The sequence below is a fragment of the Thunnus albacares genome, chromosome 24 (genome assembly GCF_914725855.1).
Source record: "Thunnus albacares chromosome 24, fThuAlb1.1, whole genome shotgun sequence".
NCBI classification, from domain to species: domain Eukaryota; kingdom Metazoa; phylum Chordata; class Actinopteri; order Scombriformes; family Scombridae; genus Thunnus; species Thunnus albacares.
Window position 1 is genome coordinate 9275450 of NC_058129.1, and position 20214 is coordinate 9295663.

Consider the following 20214-nt stretch of genomic DNA (forward strand, 5'->3'; position numbering starts at 1 on the left):
CACACACACACACACTGTACGGTCCTATTTTAATGTAACTCTGTAGGGTTCAGATGCTGTGATAGATGAGCAACCTGTGATGACTGTGTTTTATTGACAGGGTTCAAACTGTTCCAACACTGCTTGTTATCAAGTATTAAATTGAGGACCAGTAGTCTTATTATTTTAGCATTTTGCTTCATTACTTTAAATGACAGGTTCACAAATGTTTAAGCTTTAGATAAACTTTTAAATACACTTTTGCACGAAAAGAGGACTGGAGTCCCCCATCAATTGCAATGAAAGTGCATTATGAGGGGATCTTTTAATTGCCAGTATGAACAGTAGGAATGATTACAGCAAACCAACCTGTTTCAGTGTTCATATGGGCACCTGACTGTTGTTTTAAGACAGACTTGAAAAATTGTGAATCATTCCTTTAACCCTAAGTTATTAGTGTTTTACGCCAACAGAAACTCGCTAACGAAACTGTTTTTTCAAGCATGTTGTAAGACAGATTTTGCACTTTCTGTTCTCTCGTGCAGCAATGTTTCTTATAGGCTAATGAAATTAGAGCTGAATTACATTGTGCAAAATCCCAAACAACAATCCCCGCAAAGTTGGTTCATGTACTCAAGCGCACCATCAAAAATTGAGCAAAATGGGATGATAACAATAACTCTTTGTGTGTGAGATTTTAAAGTGAGAGAACGATGACTTCTTCAGGTTAAAAAGAATCAGGAGATCAGGGCAGGGAGGTGATTTTTTTTTTTTTTTTTGTTGTTGTTGTTTTTTTGAGAAAAACAAAAAAACATTGCTGAGATCTGGAAACATGCTGACATCATGATAAGTCAGATGATCAGACACGTTGTAAACAAGACAAAGGAAATTGCACAACTATGGTAAATACGGTAGGTCAAAGTTGAACTAGGACTGTAAACTGTGATGGATGTTTACAACGGCCAGTATGGGTAATCATTTTAACAGTCACCATCGCTTTCTCTCCCAGATAAATTTGGTGAACCTTGGGGTTTGTTTACAACCTGTCATAGTGATGTCACCATGTTCCCAGTTCTCAGAAGTTAACTTGCTGAGTACAGTGAGGTTATTACTGATAAAACTGATGAACAAAACTATGAAAATAAGATAAAAGTTGTAATAAACCTGAATTATCATTTAACCTCCACCAGATATCTTCAGTGTGATGGTAAAAGTAGCACTTCTTAAAATAGTGGTTTTGTAAAACATTATTCAAATGGAACTAGAATCAATTAATTATTAATTCCTGGTAAATTATCTAAATGTAACACATCATAAACTAACTTTTAAAAGGTTTGCTGGATTAAAATTGGGAATGGAACAAATGTGTAGTGTAGTATAAACTGTAGGTGTATATATAAGCCTGACAGTGTATTTTACAGCTGTTAAGTGTTACCACAGAGAAAAAACACATCCAAACTTTCAGCTTGCACCAGGCCAACACATTAAATATGTAGGCATGTGTAAAGAAACCCTGTCCTCCATTTCATCCTACTGAGACAAGAGCACCTCTACGCTCTTTTTTTTTTTTTTCCGACTGCCTCATTCCCCTCCTCCTCCACCACCTCCTCCTCCTCCTCCTCCTCGCTATCTTTTCACCTCTCTAAATCCAGAGCTTATTCTTTCTCACACATACACACACATGGGCATTCAGCTGGAGACAGTCAGGAGTGTGAATGGGTTCAGTTGTCATGTGTCGTGTAATTCCTCTCATACTGTACTGTTTAAATCCTGAAGATATAAGTTGAGACATATGTCATGGCAATATATTGAAATGTCAGGACATAAGTGGGGGAAACTTTGTCTTGTGAATAGTTAAGTGAATTTAACTGCTGGATCCAGAGAATCTTATAGAACGTAACTGAATTTGATCAAATGAGCTGAATAGTGTCATATTTAGTTTTAATGGGAAGATTGTTAGGTTATGTAGGCTATCATTTTAGCCCTCACTTAAGCCCCTGAAAAAAAGAATGAATGAACTGGGTAAGGGGTGTCAGGGCTTGGGGGGAAGGGTACAAGAAGGCGGTAGGGACATTCTTTCTAGGCCCCCCATAATCACTATTTGTGTTTGGCTGCATTGCCCCACTTCCAGTGTGTGTGTGTGTGTGTGTTGTTTGGTGGGTAAAGGGGTTCACTTGCAGCCTCGCCGCTATAGTTTAATTTCATTCATTCCACTGAGGACAAAGCAGGGAGTTTTAGAGTTTCAGCAGCGGTGAAAAGCAGTGCGACGCCTGAATGTCTGATATGTCTGCACCATTCAACCCCTATAGGGATGCACGGTGTGTGGACTGAGCAGTTTGGTTCCAACTTGGCTAAAAAATTATGATGAAATTGTTGATTTTTTAAAAAAAGTTTGTTTTGACAGTGAAGCTAGCAGTGATTTGAAACTCTTTTGGTTGCTGTGTTGAGACAATTGTCATGTGAGTTTCTATGGTGTTGGATTTTGAAATGTTTTTGCAATGAAAAAGCAGTTTTGGTAGTCTGTTTTCTTTCTTCTGTCCACCAATGTTTACAATAGTATTAAAGGGACTAGCGAACTTTTTTCTGAGATTCTTCTCATTTGAGGACATGGAGCGAGCAACAAAGAATATAAAAACAAAACCAACAAAATACAATAACAAAAAGGAACAATTTTAAATCCCAAAACACCTGAACAATTCCTTTTCTTAATAGTAAAAACTCATTTCATTAACACAAACATTCCTAATGCACAATTTGTCATGCCTAACTTTCATGCTCGAGTACTTTTATACATGTAAATGTCATATTATGAATGAAACTAGTGAAATAACATACAGTAAATATAAAGATTCAACAATTAGAAATCGTTGAATCATTGAAGATGCAGATTGTATTTTAAAACATGATGACTTATATTCCAAAGCAGCTGTTTCTAAGCATCATTAAAAATCCTGTTAGTCCCAATACTTATGCAATACCACCCTGCATTTCCTGTCCAAATTATACCAGTAACAATAGAGCAGAACAGCTGTTATTCAAACCCACTCTGTCATTTTCCTGGCTTGAGAAACACTCTTTTTCTCACACTAACACTCTGATGCTGTCACAGCTTCTTTGGCCTACCAAATATTCAAATACAAAAAAATGTGGTGATTAGTGTGACTTTAACACCATCCAAGATTTAGTTTAGAAGCTGATTTTAGCGTGAAATGATCTCTTAAGGACTTAAGTTTGTTAAGAATTGTTAATTTTGAAAGCATGACTGTCAGGACCGAGGTACAGCAGCTTTAGGTCATGACTATTGGGTTTAAGTCTGAAAATCAAACACACATACGAACATACGCGTAGGTACAGTAGAGTCAGAGGCATGTGTGACTGTGCTCCAGAGTCTGGGTCTTAGCCAGAGCTTACTGCCTGACACACTGAAGTGACAGCTGGGCTCAGTGAGCCTACAACACACTGAAACACACACACACGCTGACATATGACAACACACTTGCTCACACGCAGTCTGCCTCCACATATCAAATGTAACGTTAGCGTGTGCATAAAGTGTTTGTTAAAACGTATACATCTAGTGCTTTTACTTAAAGGCGCTGTGAGGAGATTTATCCACATTTTCCAAACACATCCTTCCTTCCCTTCTCTTCTTCCCTTCTGGTTTCTGCTGTAGTAGAAGCTAATTATAGCAGAGTTGCTCTTTTTTGGTTAAATTACAGGCTGGTTGACTTTGCTGCAAGCTCTGTGGTCTGTACAAGTCTGTTAAAGTGGACCTGCATTAGTGCCACGTTAGCCATCTCTTTAAACTGTATCCTGCTTAGAATTTTAGACCCTTTTTTTTTACTCTTTTCTACCTTTTTTCCTGCATTTCTACCTCAAATTCTTCCTTTTTTGCCTCTTTATATCCTTCACTACTTGCTGTCCTTCCGCACCTCCCTCCTTGTTCCTCTTTTCCTAACTGAACTCCTCTGCTGCTGTTCTCCTACCCTTTTACAACAGATTATAACAATGTATGCGTGTATGTGTATATACACAGTAGCTGGAGAATTCCTGAATCACTGCTCTCTCATTTTAACATAATCCCCTGATATCTGAGCCTTGCCCAGTGACTTACTGGCATTATTACTGTGTGTGTGTGTGTGTGTGTGTGCCAGCCACTGTTGTACTCCTTCAGTTTAATAGATTCCTGCCTCACCACAGCTACATGTATGTCGTGTTACCCACTTGTAAAGTAACTTAAAAAAAAAGGCAGAATGTATCCCGAATATCCTGTAAACAGCTGCCAACACTTTTTGTGCGGACTACTCATGAGACATGAGACCTACAGTATGCGGTGTGAGTCACTGTCTAGCCAACGGTATGCTGACACGCTGTATATAGCATTACTGAGGATCTAAGCTCTTAATCTGTCAGATTTCTAAGGTCAATGGAAGAAATGACCAATAAACATCAGAAACTAGCTGGCTACTTGCTACTTCTTGGGGCAAATATTTTATTTACCATCTACTGTATCTTGCAAAAGGTTGCATGCTGTCACAAGCTGTTTGTCAAACTTTCGGGTTCAAGTCAAGTCTCAAGTCCATCAAGGCAAGTCGGGCAGAGCTGAAACAATTAGTCAATTCAATTAGTTGATTGACAGATTAAATTAATTGGCAACATTTGATGATTGATTCATTGTTTCAGTAGTTTTTCAAGCAGAAACGCAGAACACTCTCTGGTTCCAGCTTCTCCAATGTGAGGATTTATTGATTTTTTTTTTTTTTTTTTTTCTATATTTATAGTGATTTTTTACGTAGCTCAGACCAAGTCATTTCATTTCCAGGCATAGGCTTAATAAATAAATATTCAAGGTGATGAAAGCTACTTATTCTTATACTTTATGGTTCTGGGATTTTAACACTAGAGAAAGTGAAGCCGTTTTTTGGCTTAAATCTGATTAATCTGATGATTAAGACCCCCCCCCCCCCCCCCCCCCCCCCCCCCCCCCAACCCCGTCTCGCCACTCATTTTACTTAACAGATCATTTTAAATGAGCCTGAAACCAGCAAACTGTCACTCTGTCTACTAAGTTGGAGACTGAACGTAATCAGTCAGCGCTGCTCCCGAGGGGAGATTTGGGCGGATGACTGCTCTCTAAAATGTGAACAGTTTGTTTGGTTTGCACTTACATGGTAATTAATGCCTTTCACTGCCAGTCCCACCATACTGCTTGGAAACCTTACTGTGCTTCCCTCACACCAGCCTCAGTGCCAGCCTTTGTCTATATACCGACATGCACACACTTTTTCACAGTGATACTCCTTCACACACACACACTAAAATGACATCAAAAATTCTCAGTTTTCATTCACAGACACGCACGATCGTACACAATTTCGAGTCCTCTTTGTGTTTGGCATGCATGGGTCACACATGGCGACTAAGTGGGCGAGAGGGGGGGATGCTTTCCCTTTCCCTCTATCTCCATCATTCTCTGTCTCTACATGTCTCCGAGGGCTAAATGAGATTACTGTAATCCAGCTTGACCAGCGAGAGGAGGAAATACAAATGCTGTTTATTTCATCCCCCTGTTGGTGTCTCTGCCTCGCTTTCTCCCCTCTCCTCCCTTTCATTCGATCTCTCTTTCTTTCCATTTCCTGCACTCCTCCCTTTGTTTCCAGCTGAAGAACCTAAACATATATTTAAAAAAAAAAAAAAAAAGAGGAAATGAACAGTCCTGAAATTAATATAGTTTCAGTTTATGTTAAAGAGTGCTTAACTGAGGCTAGAAAAGGTTGCAAGGTAGAAATCATTAGATAGCTAACAAGTTTATATTATATAAACAGGATTGAATTACCTATAAGTATCGGTAATAAAAAGGTCAGCTGTTGGCTATAAAGACTAAAATGGGTCACATTGGCTTTTTGGCTCTATATCAGATTGTGCTCAATGAGCTACGGCGCTCCTCACAGCCTGATTGTAACTGTTTCTTCTTTGTCTTTGTCGTCTGATCCCAATTGACCTTTATAACAGTCACCAGACCTCATCAACCACAGGAATAAACGGCACATTAACTGTCTTTGCAGCTCCGGTGTGACCCCTCAGCTCTGAGTTCAGAAGTGCAATCAACTGTCCTTAATTGCAAAGAGTTGAGAACCTCCAACATGTTATGCTTTTGTGTGTGGAGACATTAGTATCTAATGAGTATGTCTTTATCTCTGTCTCACCAGATGACATTCTGCAGAGGGAGGATGGCCCCCTGTTCGCAGCAGAAATTGGCTCTGAACTCCAGAAACAGTTTGCCATCCTGCCAGGTTGGTTTGATGTCTTTCTCTCTTTATCTCACTGTTGTTATTGTACAGCAGGACTTTAGGGATGATTAACTCGCAAGGAAGGCTCAATTTAAGCAAATTTCAATGTGAAAACCTGTAAATGCTTAAACTAAAGAGCAAAAAAGTAACAAAAATAACAAATTAAATCGTCAGCACTCACAGATATGTGTCTGTCACTTTTTAAATGATGCACAGCAGCAAAAAAACAGACGCCTCTCAGCCCTACGCTTTCCTCAGCGTTACCTGTAAATGCAACTGTAAATAAATATCCGCCGTGACATTTTTACATAAGTAAAAATACAAGCGGACCCAACATTTTGAATCAGCTTAACAAATTCAATTGACCGAAACGATGTAACACTGTTAAGTAAAGTGGTGAAATTCAAGATGAACTAGTGACCTCAGGTATATCTAAGTTTGTTTCCATTCTGCTGCATTTTCAAATAGGCAGCATGGATTAGATTAGTTTGTAAAACTGGGTTGTCATAATAGAGAATAACACATTCAAGCCAAGTAAGGAGGACTTATATAATAATAGATAATGATAGCGAAAATTGGGGTTGTTAACATTATGCAACAAACATAAAACCTCTGGAATTTTATCTCTCTTTTTGTGGTTTGGTTTTACTTTAAATTTGGATTTTATGTACTTATCTGTCTTGTTGGATGGTAAATATGTTAAGCAGTTTGACAGCTCTTTCTTTTATGTCAAGTAAGAAAGTCAGTAACAAAAATTGCAGCAGATAAAAGGAGTGTGTCTGACAGCAGGGAGGTTTACAGTACATGCAGTGCAGATTTGTCATCCAGATTCCAGAAATAGCATCGCTTCTACTCAGTCTACACTTAAAAGACTTAAAAGTGGCATTACTTGAAAGATTACTCTGCAGTGAGGAACACTTTAGGCATAAAGTCAAAACTTTAAACTCTGTGTATATCAGATTTTTGAACTTTAAAGCAAGAAAAGAGAGAGCTGCTCTCAGTCGGTGCTGGACCGCTCTGCAAGGAAAAGTTTCACTTTTGTCAGTTACTGATGACAGGTTGACCCAGATAGGAAACACAAACACTTGTACAACATGAAACAAACTTTTTTGCACACTGATGCACACAGAAACACACACTTAGGGCCCTGTGTTGGGTTACCATGACGATAATGCCTGGCCAATGACGGCATGTGAATAATTCATCACCATGATGAACTGCTTTGCAACTTGACCCACCAACGAAAGAGGAAGCCAAGTGTACTTGTGTGTGTGTGTGTGTGTGTGTGTGTGTGTGTGTGTGTGTGTGTGTGTGTGTGTGTGTGTGAGGCCCTTTTGATTTTGTACTTTTGTTTAGTTTTTTTATTATCTTCACGTCCCCTGTCATAAGATTAGTTATTCATCTGAAGTTCTTGTGGAAAATTTATAGTCAGTAGACACCTCCAAAACCTCAAACCCCTGGTTGACAAAGCCTGGACCTCTCTCTGATCTTCCCCCAACACCTCTGTGTCTCCAGGGGGCCGCGGGATAAACGGAAGCCCTATCATCGTCTTCCCAGAATTCCCAACTTTCAGCGAGCTGGAAGAGGAGGAGATCCAAAATGTCCTGAGCTACCTCACCAGCGTTCCCAGGTTAGTTTCTCACACACACACACACACACACAAACACACCCACACACACTATCTTTCTGTCAGCCACATTTGGTTTGACAACAAACAAACTGTGAAAGGAATCAGGCCAAATGAATTAGAGCTGTAATACCACTTGGAACCAACAGATGTCGGTACAACACCAAAGGGTGTTGCAAGGATGAAGCCACAAAAGACATAAAGAAATCTTGGAGATAATGGAATAAAAGAGTGGAGAAAAGGAGATTTTGGGAATGAAAAATAAAGGATGAAATAGTGGGTTTATGAGAGAAAAATAAGCAATACATTTAAGATTTCCTTTTTAAAATTAGATGATTTTAATGTAGGCAGAATTTGACTGAATGAATTTTTGCAGAGAGACAGATTTTAGGTGTGGCTTGAGGAGGTTTAACATAATGCAATTTTTTTTTTTGCTAATTAAATTCAGATTAAATCATAATCTACACCTCTACCTTTTCTTCTTTCTGTCTGTATTTCTCCTCCTTTATTCTCTCCTCCCTCCCTCTGTACCTCCTCCCTCTCACGCCCTCTCCCTTTCTTTCACCTTTCCTTTACTGCTGAGTGCTGCACTCCCATCACACACACACACACACACACACACACATACGCTATAGCACACACACTTACTCTTATTAAGAGGGGGAGAAAGGATGGAGATGTATGCATCTGGATATCTATATATATACATATATGTGTGTGTGTGTCATGGCGGCCTTTCAGTGTATCAGGTTTTTTTTTTTTTTTTTCTTGCGGCTCATCACCTTTCATATCCCACCCCCCTCTTTGAGTCCCCTCCCTTTCTCCCCACCAGCTATATGCACCCGACTGCCAATCGGCCGCACTCTGAGCTCCAATTGGCTGTGGAGGAACAGCAAGATGCAGAGCTTGGTTTTAATTGGCTGAGGGCGGGAAGCAAGTGGTGGAGGAGCAGAGGGAGAAGGGAAAAGGAGGAGGGAGATGCTCTTTAAGGATGTGAACGGTCACCTCTCTCCTTCTGTGAGCTGCAAACAGATGATTGTGGATGCAGGAGTTGAACACTGACAACACGGAATAAAGGGAAAAATAAGGAATATTGGATTATTGCTGGATGATAACAGAATATTCAGGATATTTGTTGGGTTTTTTGTCCTGGAATAGCAAAGATTTTCCCAGTTCACCCGGCTTCATTCATGTGATTTGAATATTTTTTTCCACTAAAGATGGATTGAAGATTTGCTGTCGCAGCGTTCACTGGGTACTATAGTGTGTTCATGTTCTTAATATGTATGTGTGTGTGTGTGTGTGTGTGTGTGTGTGTGATGATTTGAAAATTGGCAAATAATGACACCCAGATGGACCAACTCAGCAGTATTTGTATGTTGGCCCCACAGTGTGTGTATCTGTGTGTTGTGTTATAAAATTCTTGTTTTTTGCTTGTGGGTTTAGATGTCAGAATGTAGCAGGACCTTTACTGGAAATGCTGCATTTACACATGCATACACACACATACACACACACACACACTAACACACACACACATTAGCTTAATGAGGCCGCTACATATGGCACTGCCTGTGGAATGAACGACAAGATTTTCACACACAGACAAACACACACAGACACACACACACGTAAATGCAGAGCCAAGGTTGCCATGGTAATCACAAGGGTCTCTCATAATCATCACTGATGACAAATGCTGACTACAGACACACAGGCAGTTGGTTCCAAGGTTTGAACCTTTCCTAGCATTTCTTTTTAATCCCAAAATAATATGTTTCACTGTCACAAAGGCCAACAAAGACCACTGAAGTGCTGCAAATTTTCATATAATGTTTATGCTATTATATGTTGTTATTGTGATCCAACCTAAAGACAGTCAATGGAAGCTTTTACATTTGGCTCTGATCTGCTGCAGTGGAAATGATGGATTTTATATTTTTGTTAGTTCACATAAAATCCAAAGAAAGGGACATCACAGGACCTGAAACACTGTCGGAGTACTCATGGAGAGAGGAGATGGAGATCTATTTGAAAATGTACTACTTACTTGAGTATCACAGGTCATCCTTACAGTGTTCAGTGATTAGGATCATATCTGATAGAAGAAATAACTCATCTTGCTGGAACTCACTCAGTAGCTCTAGGGTGATACTGGAGAGCAGAGTAAACACATTAACATGCTTCATAAAGTTCCTTTGTTGGAATAATGTGGTGCCTCATACGATAATTAGATTTTCTTCGGACCTTGACCTAAACCTGGTTTGCAAACATACACACACATCGTGATAACAGTATCTTTTTTTTTTTTTTTTTTTTTCCCTGCAGTGTTGCAGCATCCGGAGTGGGTTTCATCCTGGTCATCGACAGACGACTGGACCGATGGGCCGCCGTCAAGGCTACCCTGCTCCGCATCGCAGTAAGACCCTGTGTGTGTGTGTGTGTGTGTGTGTGTGTGTGTGTGTGAGAGAGTGAAGGGGAAAACTGTCTTTCGTGTGAGCACTGATCCATTTGTTTGTGCATCATTTGCTGATGAAGTACTTCTGACTACAAATAGCTGTTTTGGTGTGTGTTCACACTCTACATGTGTTAATGCTAATGTTTAAACATGGATCTGTGGGTGCAGTTGCTGGTGTCAGCTGTGTGTGTGTGTGTATAATTTGCTTTAGAGTAATGGATGTTTTGGTCTTTCGTGTGCATTCGCTAGCTTGTACATATGTTTTAGTCGAGTTAGTTTTTTATTCATTATTCAGCTGTGTATAAAAAGAACGTGTACTGGCAACTAGGCGACTGTGTTTTTTTCTCTCTGGATATTGAAACGAGGCAAGAGGGGGGTTAAAAATAGCATATTATGCTGGAGTGGGTGGTGGAGTCTCACAATGTGTGAACATGGTGTGTGTATGTGTGCATGCAATGAGATACCCTCCTGTTGGAGCAGAAATAGAAAGTCTAAACTGTGTGAGCCATTCATCTCATTCTGTTATATTTTTTTCTTCTTTTCAATGTCGTTGTATCTGTGTGCCATTAGCCTACTAGCCTACTTCTTGGGCAAGTGTAAATCTTTCCCTTCTCTCTAAAATGATCAATTGAGGAGGGAGTAGAAGAGTAACGAGGAAGGATAAAGGATATTGATGGAGGCAATCAGGGAAATGCTTAAAAAAGGAAAGAGGGTAAAGCTAAAAAAGAGAAAAAGCCAAAAGGAGGAGAGACGAAGGAATCATAATGGCTGCTCTCAGAGGCCCTAAACATGAAAAAGTTAAAAAAAAAAAAAAAAAAGTGGTTAAGCTGAGGTTTTCAAGAAACAAACAGCCTTGACTGCTCTCTTTGTGATATCATTTTAGTCTAAAATCGTTCTTAACAGAAAAGCAGCAGCAGTGGGTGGATTTTCAAACTTGTAAACAAGACTACAAGAGAAGCATCAAATGACAGATAAAGTAGTCTGTGCTTGTTATTTATATTAATAACACTGAGAATACTGAAGTTTAAAAAGTCTTTATTTATTTCTCTAGAATGATGCTGTATCATGTCTCACTATGGCTTTACATAACGTGGTTCATTTATTTTGGTTTTTGGCTTTCTCACCTATCGATTTCTTGATTTTTTTCTTTTTTTTTTTTTTTTTTTGCATTGTCCTCTTTATTCCATCCGTGAATCACGATTAACCAGCTCTGCCAACATGAAGCTAAAGCTTCACCGCACTCTACACATCTGTTGTTAAGATGCTCATCCTGTATTGCACCGTTTAGCATGTTCAATGTATGCAAATGTATGTAAATATATGGTAATTGGACACTGATTATCATCAAGCTTAATGTTTTCTCTGTGGTATTTCTAAGAAACTGTCCCCACCGTGCCAAGAAGTCATTACGAGGCTCCTCGCTTTAGTTACTGAACTCCACCAGTTTAACCTGTACACACACAAACATCTGTACAATCAAGATACTCCCCCACCAATCATAATGGACTATTCCAGGTCTGCTATCTTATTCCAGTGCAATGGCTCCAATCAGTAGTTGTTTCGTTTATTGCTGTTATATAAATGTGAAAGTGTGAGCAAAACCAAACCAAGATGCATGGAAACTGTTTATATTGATTTAGAACACTTTACCAAACCCCTAACCATCATATAATTTCATATTTTTATCAATAACTGATGACTGACAAGATATTACCATTTGGTTAATGTTATAAGTATTAGTCACAGGTCACATGAACCCTGATTTCCACCTTAAAATCACTATTTTTTCATTTATAACATCAGTATCTGCTTGTTCTAACTCTTGATTGAAGATACATATGTTTTGTTTTTTCCTTGGTCAGACAGACTCTTGTAATTTGGTCTTAATGAAAATAATAAAGTACAAAAAGCTATGATGAAGTGAGTCTCACACCTCATCATACCCCATAGAAACCCCATGATTCAGAGAGGCAGTTAGAGCAGAGTTTTTCAGCATGGTAGCAGAAGCTTCTCAGCGGGATCTCCCCTCCTCTCTCTTTCATCACTTCTCTTTCCTTTTTCTTTCATCCATCTCTTCACCTCTGGCTTCAGCTTTTGTGTTTCTATTGTCTCTCTGCCCCATGGAGTCTTCCCTTCCCTCACAGCACTAGGAAAAAAAAAACTGGGAACACTGTAGTGTATATTTTTGTTTTAGTGAAATGATATCATAGGGGGATAATTGTTAACAGAGAATAGTTTCCCATTTGGTGCTGCAAAGCAGTTTGGAAGCTTTACCGCTATACTCAGTTTGACCTGCTAGCAGTTAGAGGCTGATACATTTTTTTGGTGATGCTTTTTGTTTACAGTAAGTATATTAATATCTCAAAATGATTGTAATTAGTGATGAACTCATGCTACAGTAGACCTGGCATGTTTTAAGGAAGTCCTGGTCATTAAAGTGGCATCAAGACACACAGAAACGTTGCATACCGATGAGATAAAAAAAGAGAGAGCAAGGTGGAATAATGTGTGAAATAAAAAATGTGTAATTGTATAAGAGATCCTATATCACTATCTAAACCAGCAGATTCAAGTAAAGAAAGTGACAGGATCCTTAGATTTAGGTTACATTCACAAAGACACACATGGTGGTCAGCTTTAAATCCTTTTTATGTTTCATGTTGGGGGAGTAGAATACATAAAAGCATGTCCATGATGGCAGCAGGCAGCATTATAACTTAACCTGAAGGCATAAAGAGCAGGTGGTGAGTGTGTGTGTGTCTGTCCTCCTCAGTCCCCTCTGTTCGATCCCCTTTGGTAGATGTCCTCATTGGGTACGCCTGCTCTGTCCACCAGCCAATGACGCTCGGTCTTACTGGAGTATGAAGGTCGTCCGTCTTCCCGTGAGACAATCTGCTCATCAAGGCCGTTCAAGGTCGCCTGCCTGCCATTTGCTGGTTTCTCTCTGAAAAGGGGGGAAAAAAAAACGGAGTGGGCAGTATTGTTAGAGATTAGTGTAAAATGCAGGCACAGATGCTCTCACACTGCCATGTTGGTTGTCTCACAATGCACAGATGGCGCTGACCTGTAGTGTTCAGTCTTGTGTACATTCTTGCTGTAAATAAAAACAAGCGTGAACTTTGACCTCCAGTCGATAGTCACCATGAAATAAACCGCTCACAAAATTACAGAAACTCCAACAAGAGTCTTAAATAATGTGATTTTCTTTGTAGAAATTAATTACATTAAGCCTTTTAGATAGTTTATTCCACACTTGTTCAGAAAAAGAGTTATGTAAAGGGGTTTTCTAGTGATTTATGATCTTAATCAGCCTCAATCTGTAACCAAAGAATTAAAGCAACAGCTTCCTGCTCGGCAGCATAAATCATATATGCCCAAGTGTCATTACTCATGTTTCTAGTGTCAGTATCCTTTCTTGCTCACAATCTCAATTTCAGCTAGTCCTTGTCTTTTCTGGATGCTTTAACAACAGGCTTCCACTCAGTCTTCCTCCAAAATCTCACTATAGATCCACAATCCCAACACCAGAAATTAATTTGGGTAAATAGGGGTTAATCCACTGCATTTCAGTCAGATAATGATGGGACACCATCCCTTCATCTCTGTTGTAGGGTAATAAATATGCAGTCACTCAAGCATAGAGGAATATTGCTGCAGGGTGAAGACCCAGACAGCTCCATCAGCTGGTGCAAACAACAGGCGTGAATTTGTTACAACAAATACTTTTTTTTTTTTTTTAACACGCCAGCTACACTACAGCAGCCTCTGTCGAGATTTAATGTGAATCTCTTTGTCAGAATCTGGACTTTTTTCATGTCCAAAAGCAAACACTGTGATATAGATGGGTGAGGGGGGGCTTGAGCAAGTGGAGGGAGGTGATTTAATATGTTGGCAATCCAACTCCCAGGAGAACAATGTGGACGTCATTAGAGGATGTGACTGGAGTGGGCCGTCCTCCCTGCTTCCTCACTGCAAGAATATAAATCACCCTGGTCAACAGAAAAATCTAATCCTTATCATTTATTTATGTGTGGCTTTTATCTTTTGAGAAGTGTGTGTGTGTGTATATATATGTGTGTGTGTGTGTGTGCATAAGTGTGTATCCGGGGACGTGTATACGCATTAGCATGTCTGTATTCATCTGTCAGGGGACGCACCAAGCCGTGTGTGTATTGTCATGTTAATGCGGAGCTACAAATTAAACCAAGACCTCTAAGGGTTTATTGAATTTAATGGCTTCAAATTACAGATGTATGGCTTATATTTTTGCACGGTGTGTTACTGGTAGAAGGACAATCTGTTCATCGCAATAAAAAAAAAAGGCAGAAAAATGAATTGCAATGATTCTACTGTTTTTATTCTTTCTCTCAGTATATTATTTGCAGGTGTCATTACAGCAGTAAAGACTGTTTGGGAGCATGTAGTAGAAGTGGAAAATTAAGCGTCTGTTTGGGTGTAAATTGGAAAGGAACCATGTAGGAGTGTTGAGTGTTCCAACCTGGCTGTTTCCATCAACATCACAGCAGGCAGAGGTGTGTGTGTGTGTGTGTGTGTGTGTGTGTGAGCCAAAATTAAATGACTGGAAGAGTAGAGTGAAGCTGTAGCACTATCGACACTTTGAGAAGACTCTGTCGCTCTCATTCTCTCTCCCTTAATTTGTCTCAAACACACCCTCTTTCTCTCTGCATCGTCACTCTCCCTTGCATTCCTTCATGCTCTCTCTCTTTCTCTCCATCTCTCTCCATGCATTTTCCAAGGAGACTGGTCTCCATGGCAACGCCGTGCAGGCATTTCATGACTGATGTATGTGTGTATGTGGCTTCGGTGTGTGCAGGTCTCCTCGTAGACTAAATCATGGCCATGTACAGAATTTATTTTGTTACAGATTTTTATCATTGCACCAGTTGTGAGTGTTGTTATGGGATGTCTGATCAATATCAGCTTTGTGACGACAATGATGGATGTAGTCAGCAGGTGGCACCATTTTGTAGAGACCAGTTTCTACTGTACATTCATTAAATGTATTAAAACATCCTTCTTAGTGGGTAAAAGATGAGAAAACCTCTTAATGTAATACATATCCTGATAAGAACAGACTGTAATTTCTCGTTAATTGGTTATGTGCATGAGCAGAAAAAGCTAGCATAGCTAGACACTACTACTATTCAAATTTCATCAGCCTAAAACATAACACAATGTCACAACATCTTGAACATTTCCAATATTTTCTATCACATCTCTACTCTTTTTGTCCAGCCTTTATAAATGGCATCGAAAGATTTCATGGGCTGCGCTTGCCTCAGGCCCTTTGTGTGTGTGTATGTCCATGAGTATGTGTGTGTGTGTGTGTGTGTGTGTGCACATGTCACCCTACATCGATTTATGATGCCTAACAGGGCAAGGCAATTCACCCGGGGTTTTAGAGGAAGCTATAACCAATAAAGCCTTCGGGTTGAGTGGCCTCTTGGGCTGTCGTCTGTGTAAAGGCAATTCCACGATTTTAACCTGTTAGCGTGGAGGTGGAGAGATACAAAAACTGCTTATTCTCAAGTCGCAGGATTAATTTTCCTTGTAGCACCGGGTTTACAGGTGTAAGGTGTGACAAGGGAACAACTGTGGAGAAATGTGAGTTTTAGGGGATATTAAATCCCAGAAAAACCTTGTCATGGTTGGTCTCTTTATTGCAGCAGTGGCACAGTGGTTACACTTGTGGGCTCAGTTCAGCTTCAGACTCAGAAGCAGCAATATTAAACCAAGACTTTCTCTATATTTACTTAGTGTTGATAGATAATTCCATTTCTGAATTATAGACCTCATCTCGCACATATTTACAATGGCAAAAAAAGCAAATTAAAAACCATCTTTGCTATGCCAAGAATACAATGTAGTTCCTTTACGTTTATATTTGCTGTAATTTAAAAGGTGCATTTGATATAAGCAACTCTCGAATGTGAGGTTTTAGCATTTTTGTTGAGCATGGCCCTTGTAAAGCATCAAATCAAAGGTACCATATGGAGTTTTTGACCACTAGTAGTGCTATGGAGCAATGTTTTTACAAGTGGGTCCCTGTTTTGCTTACAACTAGTGCAGTGCCTGTTCAAAACGTGCCTGTTCAGAACGGGCATATTGCTTGGTCTGCGGTATTGCTGCTTGCAGCTCTCTCGAGAACCGCTCATCCAAACAACTTCACAGTCAACGCTGTGCTTCCTTGGGTCCTGAGCAATACACCTGCCATGACACAGTTGTGTCCCCTAGCAATGCTAGAGTTTACGCGTCATTTGGGAGCAAAAGCTCACAGCGAATGTGAGATAAACTGGCTGCTGTCATTGCTAACAGCTAGTTATTTGGGACTAGGCTATTGACACTACTTCCTTGGGTCCTCAGCAATATAACTGCCAAGTGTGAAGTCGATCAAATGAACGGTTGTCGAGAAAATCGAAGGACAGACATACATCCATACAGACAGACAGAGACTCCTTCCATTTTAGTTAGATGCTATTCCACTGAGTTGGCATACAGTTGTTTGATTTTGTTTTGTGTTTTGGTGGGAAACACTGAGTGTTACTAACTTTTGTTTGTTTACAAGAAAACTCGACAGGGTGCCTTTTTAAGCAAGTTACACATGAATGATGCATGCATACATATATCATTTTGAAAACAGATATTAAATAAAAATGAGGAATAAAAAACCTGCATTTGACAACTCAGCTCCGCTGTTTCTCTCTCAGGGCTCATTTCCAGGAATCTTGCACTTGGTTCTGGTGTTGCGTCCCACTACATTGCTCCAGCGGACACTGTCGGACTTCCTGTTCAAGTACAACAAGGATGAGTTCAAAATGAAGGTGCCAGTATGACTTGTACTCTGCATGTGTCTATGTTTAATCAGTCCCTACATAATGTATGTGTTTCTGTGACTCATTGAATGCATTATTTAGGTCACTGCAACTCCCCCTAGAACTAGTTTTATAACACTTCATTAAATTGAACAATGATCTTTACTCTGTTTTAGTGAAATTCACTTTCTGTTTTGTATTTTCTCATGTTCTTTTTTTCATTGCTCTTATCATTTCATAATTATACTTCTTATAATCAGCTGATTGTGTGATTGTTTGTCATTCAGGTGGTGATGCTGAGTTCGGTGACTGAGCTCCACGCCTATATTGATCCAGGACAACTGACCACAGAGCTGGGAGGAACGCAGGAATACTGCCATGACAGCTGGATCTCACATCGCACTGTATGTACTCATACACACAAACACACACACACATACGTACAACTGCACTTTTTTGAAGTACGCAATCTCCCATTTTGAAGTATATTTTTTGCACATAGGATAGTATTTCACGGTGTGTGAATACTGCTATGCATGTATTTTTGTATCATGAACCTCATTTATACTCTGAATGTCCTCCACAGGCCATCGAGGCGTTCGCTCTCATGGTGAAGACCACGGCTCAGACCCTGCAGGCCTTTGGCACTGAGCTCGCAGAGACAGAATTACCCAATGATGCCGAGGCCACCACCAACCTGCTGCACACACACACTCTGAAGAAGGATAAAATGAAGGTCACAGATGCTTTTTTTTGTCTTTTCTATTCATGTCAGCCAACCATAGGTCCCTCTGTGTTTCCCTCTTTCTCTTATGAATATTTGGTGGAAAGTTTTAGGCAGTTTTTAAAGCCTGGGAAATATATTTGGGTAGTTGCAGAAGGCAAATGTGACATCCAGAGACTTAATATAATTTGTTCAATTTCCAGGAGGACCTGCAGGTGGCACTGTCTCAAGGGGGACGCCTGTTGGAGTGTATCAATGAGCCTCTACAGACAGACCCTGAATACAACATGACCCACGATGAACTGGAAAACTTAGCTACCGTACAGAGGTAGAGGAAGGGATGGATAGATACATAAATAGATCAAGAAGTTGTCACTGAATGCATGAATGACTCTTCCTCTCCTCTCCTCCCCTCCCCTCCCCCTCAGACTCCTGGGTCAGCTGGACGAAACAGAGACAGCGTTCGATGATTTCTGGGAGCGTCACCGCACCAAGCTGGAGCAGTGTTTGCAGCTCCGCCACTTTGAACAGCACTTCCGTGAAGTGAGTTGAATTATGGGAAATGTAGTTCTTGGACAGATTAGTTTGTGTGCCGATTGCATTAACAGTGTGTGTTTTCGTAGGTGCGTGCCCAGCTTGATGTGACATTGGAGCGGTTATCAGGCTTTTCTGAGGTCAGCGTAAGCCCTGTCCATGCTGAGCATGTCCTCCGAGAGCTCAATGGGCATGAGGAAAAGGCCTGTGTAAGACACACACACACACACACACACACACACACACACACACACACACACACACACACACACACTCACACACAGTCCTGATTCATCCTGCAGCTCAAGTGGTTCAGAAAACACATGCTCAACTTTTTCACCTTTGATGCATCCTTGAAGCCATATAGCTAATGATATAATCAATATCATGCCCTATTCCATCCCCCTCACACATGGATCTAAATGAAAATGGGGAGAGGTGTAGAGAGGGCACCTGTGTGTGCATGTGTGAATTGCACCAGTTCAGTTAGATTGATTACATATTCATGATTGACACTCTACATACAATCCTAATATTATTATTATTAGTGTCCAGGTTTTTAGTGGAGAGTTTTAGAATCTTATAAAGATCTAAATGCTATTTTAGAGGCCCACATACTGGATTTATGGTGAGGAAATTACAAAATTTCAAGAGGCTACCTTGCAATTGGCCTCAAAATATCAGCTCTACATCTGAAAACACTGATATACGTCTTAAAAACGCATACATTGTAGAATGGCGGCTTTGCACAATATAAGTGTCCCACTCCATCAAGTAATGAATGCTGACTGAGGAGGAGGAAGAGAGAAGTGGAGGAGGAGGAGGAGTTGTTTCACTGTCAGCGATTGATTGATGATGTTTCCACTGCTGACAAGCCAATATTCTTTATGTAACCTGACTCCGTTTGAAAGTATAATCTGATATTGAGAATAGACATGTACATCGTGTTTCAACAGGAGGTACTAGACTATGCCCTGTCCTTGGCCGGCGAAGGTGACAGGCTGATAGAAAACTCCCACTATGCTGAGGACTCCATCAGGCCGAAGTGCATCGAGCTGAGAGGAGTGTGTGAGGAGATCAGCTCCACTCTGAGGAGCAAGAAGAGCCTCCTGCTCCGGGCGATGGAGCTGCACCACGCTCTGGAGAAGGTAAGAGTGTGTCAAGCAGTTTTTTGAGATAAATATAAGATGAAGGAACTTTTGCCAGATTTGTTAATCCTATAATGCCTTGATATTTTTCTTCCCAGGCATCACGGTGGTGTGAGGAGGGCATCTTCCTGTTGGCCAGCCAACCAGTGGACCGCTGTCAGTCTCAGGATGGAGCTGAGGCAGCTCTGCAAGAACTGGAGCGATACCTGGACACAGCACCACTACACACCCTCACTGACCGCAGCGCCATCTGCTGCCAGTATGAGGCGGTGCTCACTACTCAGCTCAGGGTTAGTAGGAAGTGGATTTAACAGATTTAATATATACTTTTCTGACAATGTAATACTTTTTTTTTTTTTTTTTTTTTTACATGTGATGCCTTATAATGTTTCCTACTGTTGTTATGTTGATCCCTGTTCTCCGTCCTCCATCAGGACCAGATAGAGAAAGTTTTCCAGAAGCAAAGCTCTGTCCAGGAGATGTTCGAGAAGAGACGTGTCAGCCTGAAGAAACTTGCCGCCAAACAGACCAGACCAGTGCAGCCAGTGGCACCAAGACCTGAAGTGAAGTCTCCACAGTCCTCTCCCAGTAAGCCTAGATCAAAAGATACATTTATTTAAT

At 40.4% G+C, this 20214-nt stretch overlaps 1 protein-coding gene and 1 long non-coding RNA gene across 3 annotated transcripts in view; one reads left to right on the forward strand and one right to left on the reverse strand.

The window, feature by feature from the left end:
* Positions 1-20214, forward strand: part of mcf2la (mcf.2 cell line derived transforming sequence-like a) — a 49033-nt gene that overhangs the window by 18133 nt on the left and 10686 nt on the right. For both annotated transcript variants that reach the window (XM_044344524.1, XM_044344523.1), the window contains exons 2-13: positions 6189-6272; positions 7785-7899; positions 10225-10315; positions 17083-17196; positions 17475-17591; positions 17774-17923; positions 18115-18239; positions 18340-18454; positions 18535-18654; positions 19402-19593; positions 19692-19883; positions 20028-20181. In XM_044344524.1, coding sequence (XP_044200459.1) covers positions 6189-6272; positions 7785-7899; positions 10225-10315; positions 17083-17196; positions 17475-17591; positions 17774-17923; positions 18115-18239; positions 18340-18454; positions 18535-18654; positions 19402-19593; positions 19692-19883; positions 20028-20181 — 1569 coding nt within the window. The remainder of the gene's footprint in view (positions 1-6188; positions 6273-7784; positions 7900-10224; positions 10316-17082; positions 17197-17474; positions 17592-17773; positions 17924-18114; positions 18240-18339; positions 18455-18534; positions 18655-19401; positions 19594-19691; positions 19884-20027; positions 20182-20214) is intronic.
* Positions 13192-20071, reverse strand: LOC122976203. The gene is made up of 3 exons (XR_006400859.1): positions 19990-20071; positions 17045-17160; positions 13192-13298 (listed from the first exon to the last, which is right to left on the reverse strand). It is a non-coding gene; the product is annotated as an uncharacterized LOC122976203 (long non-coding RNA).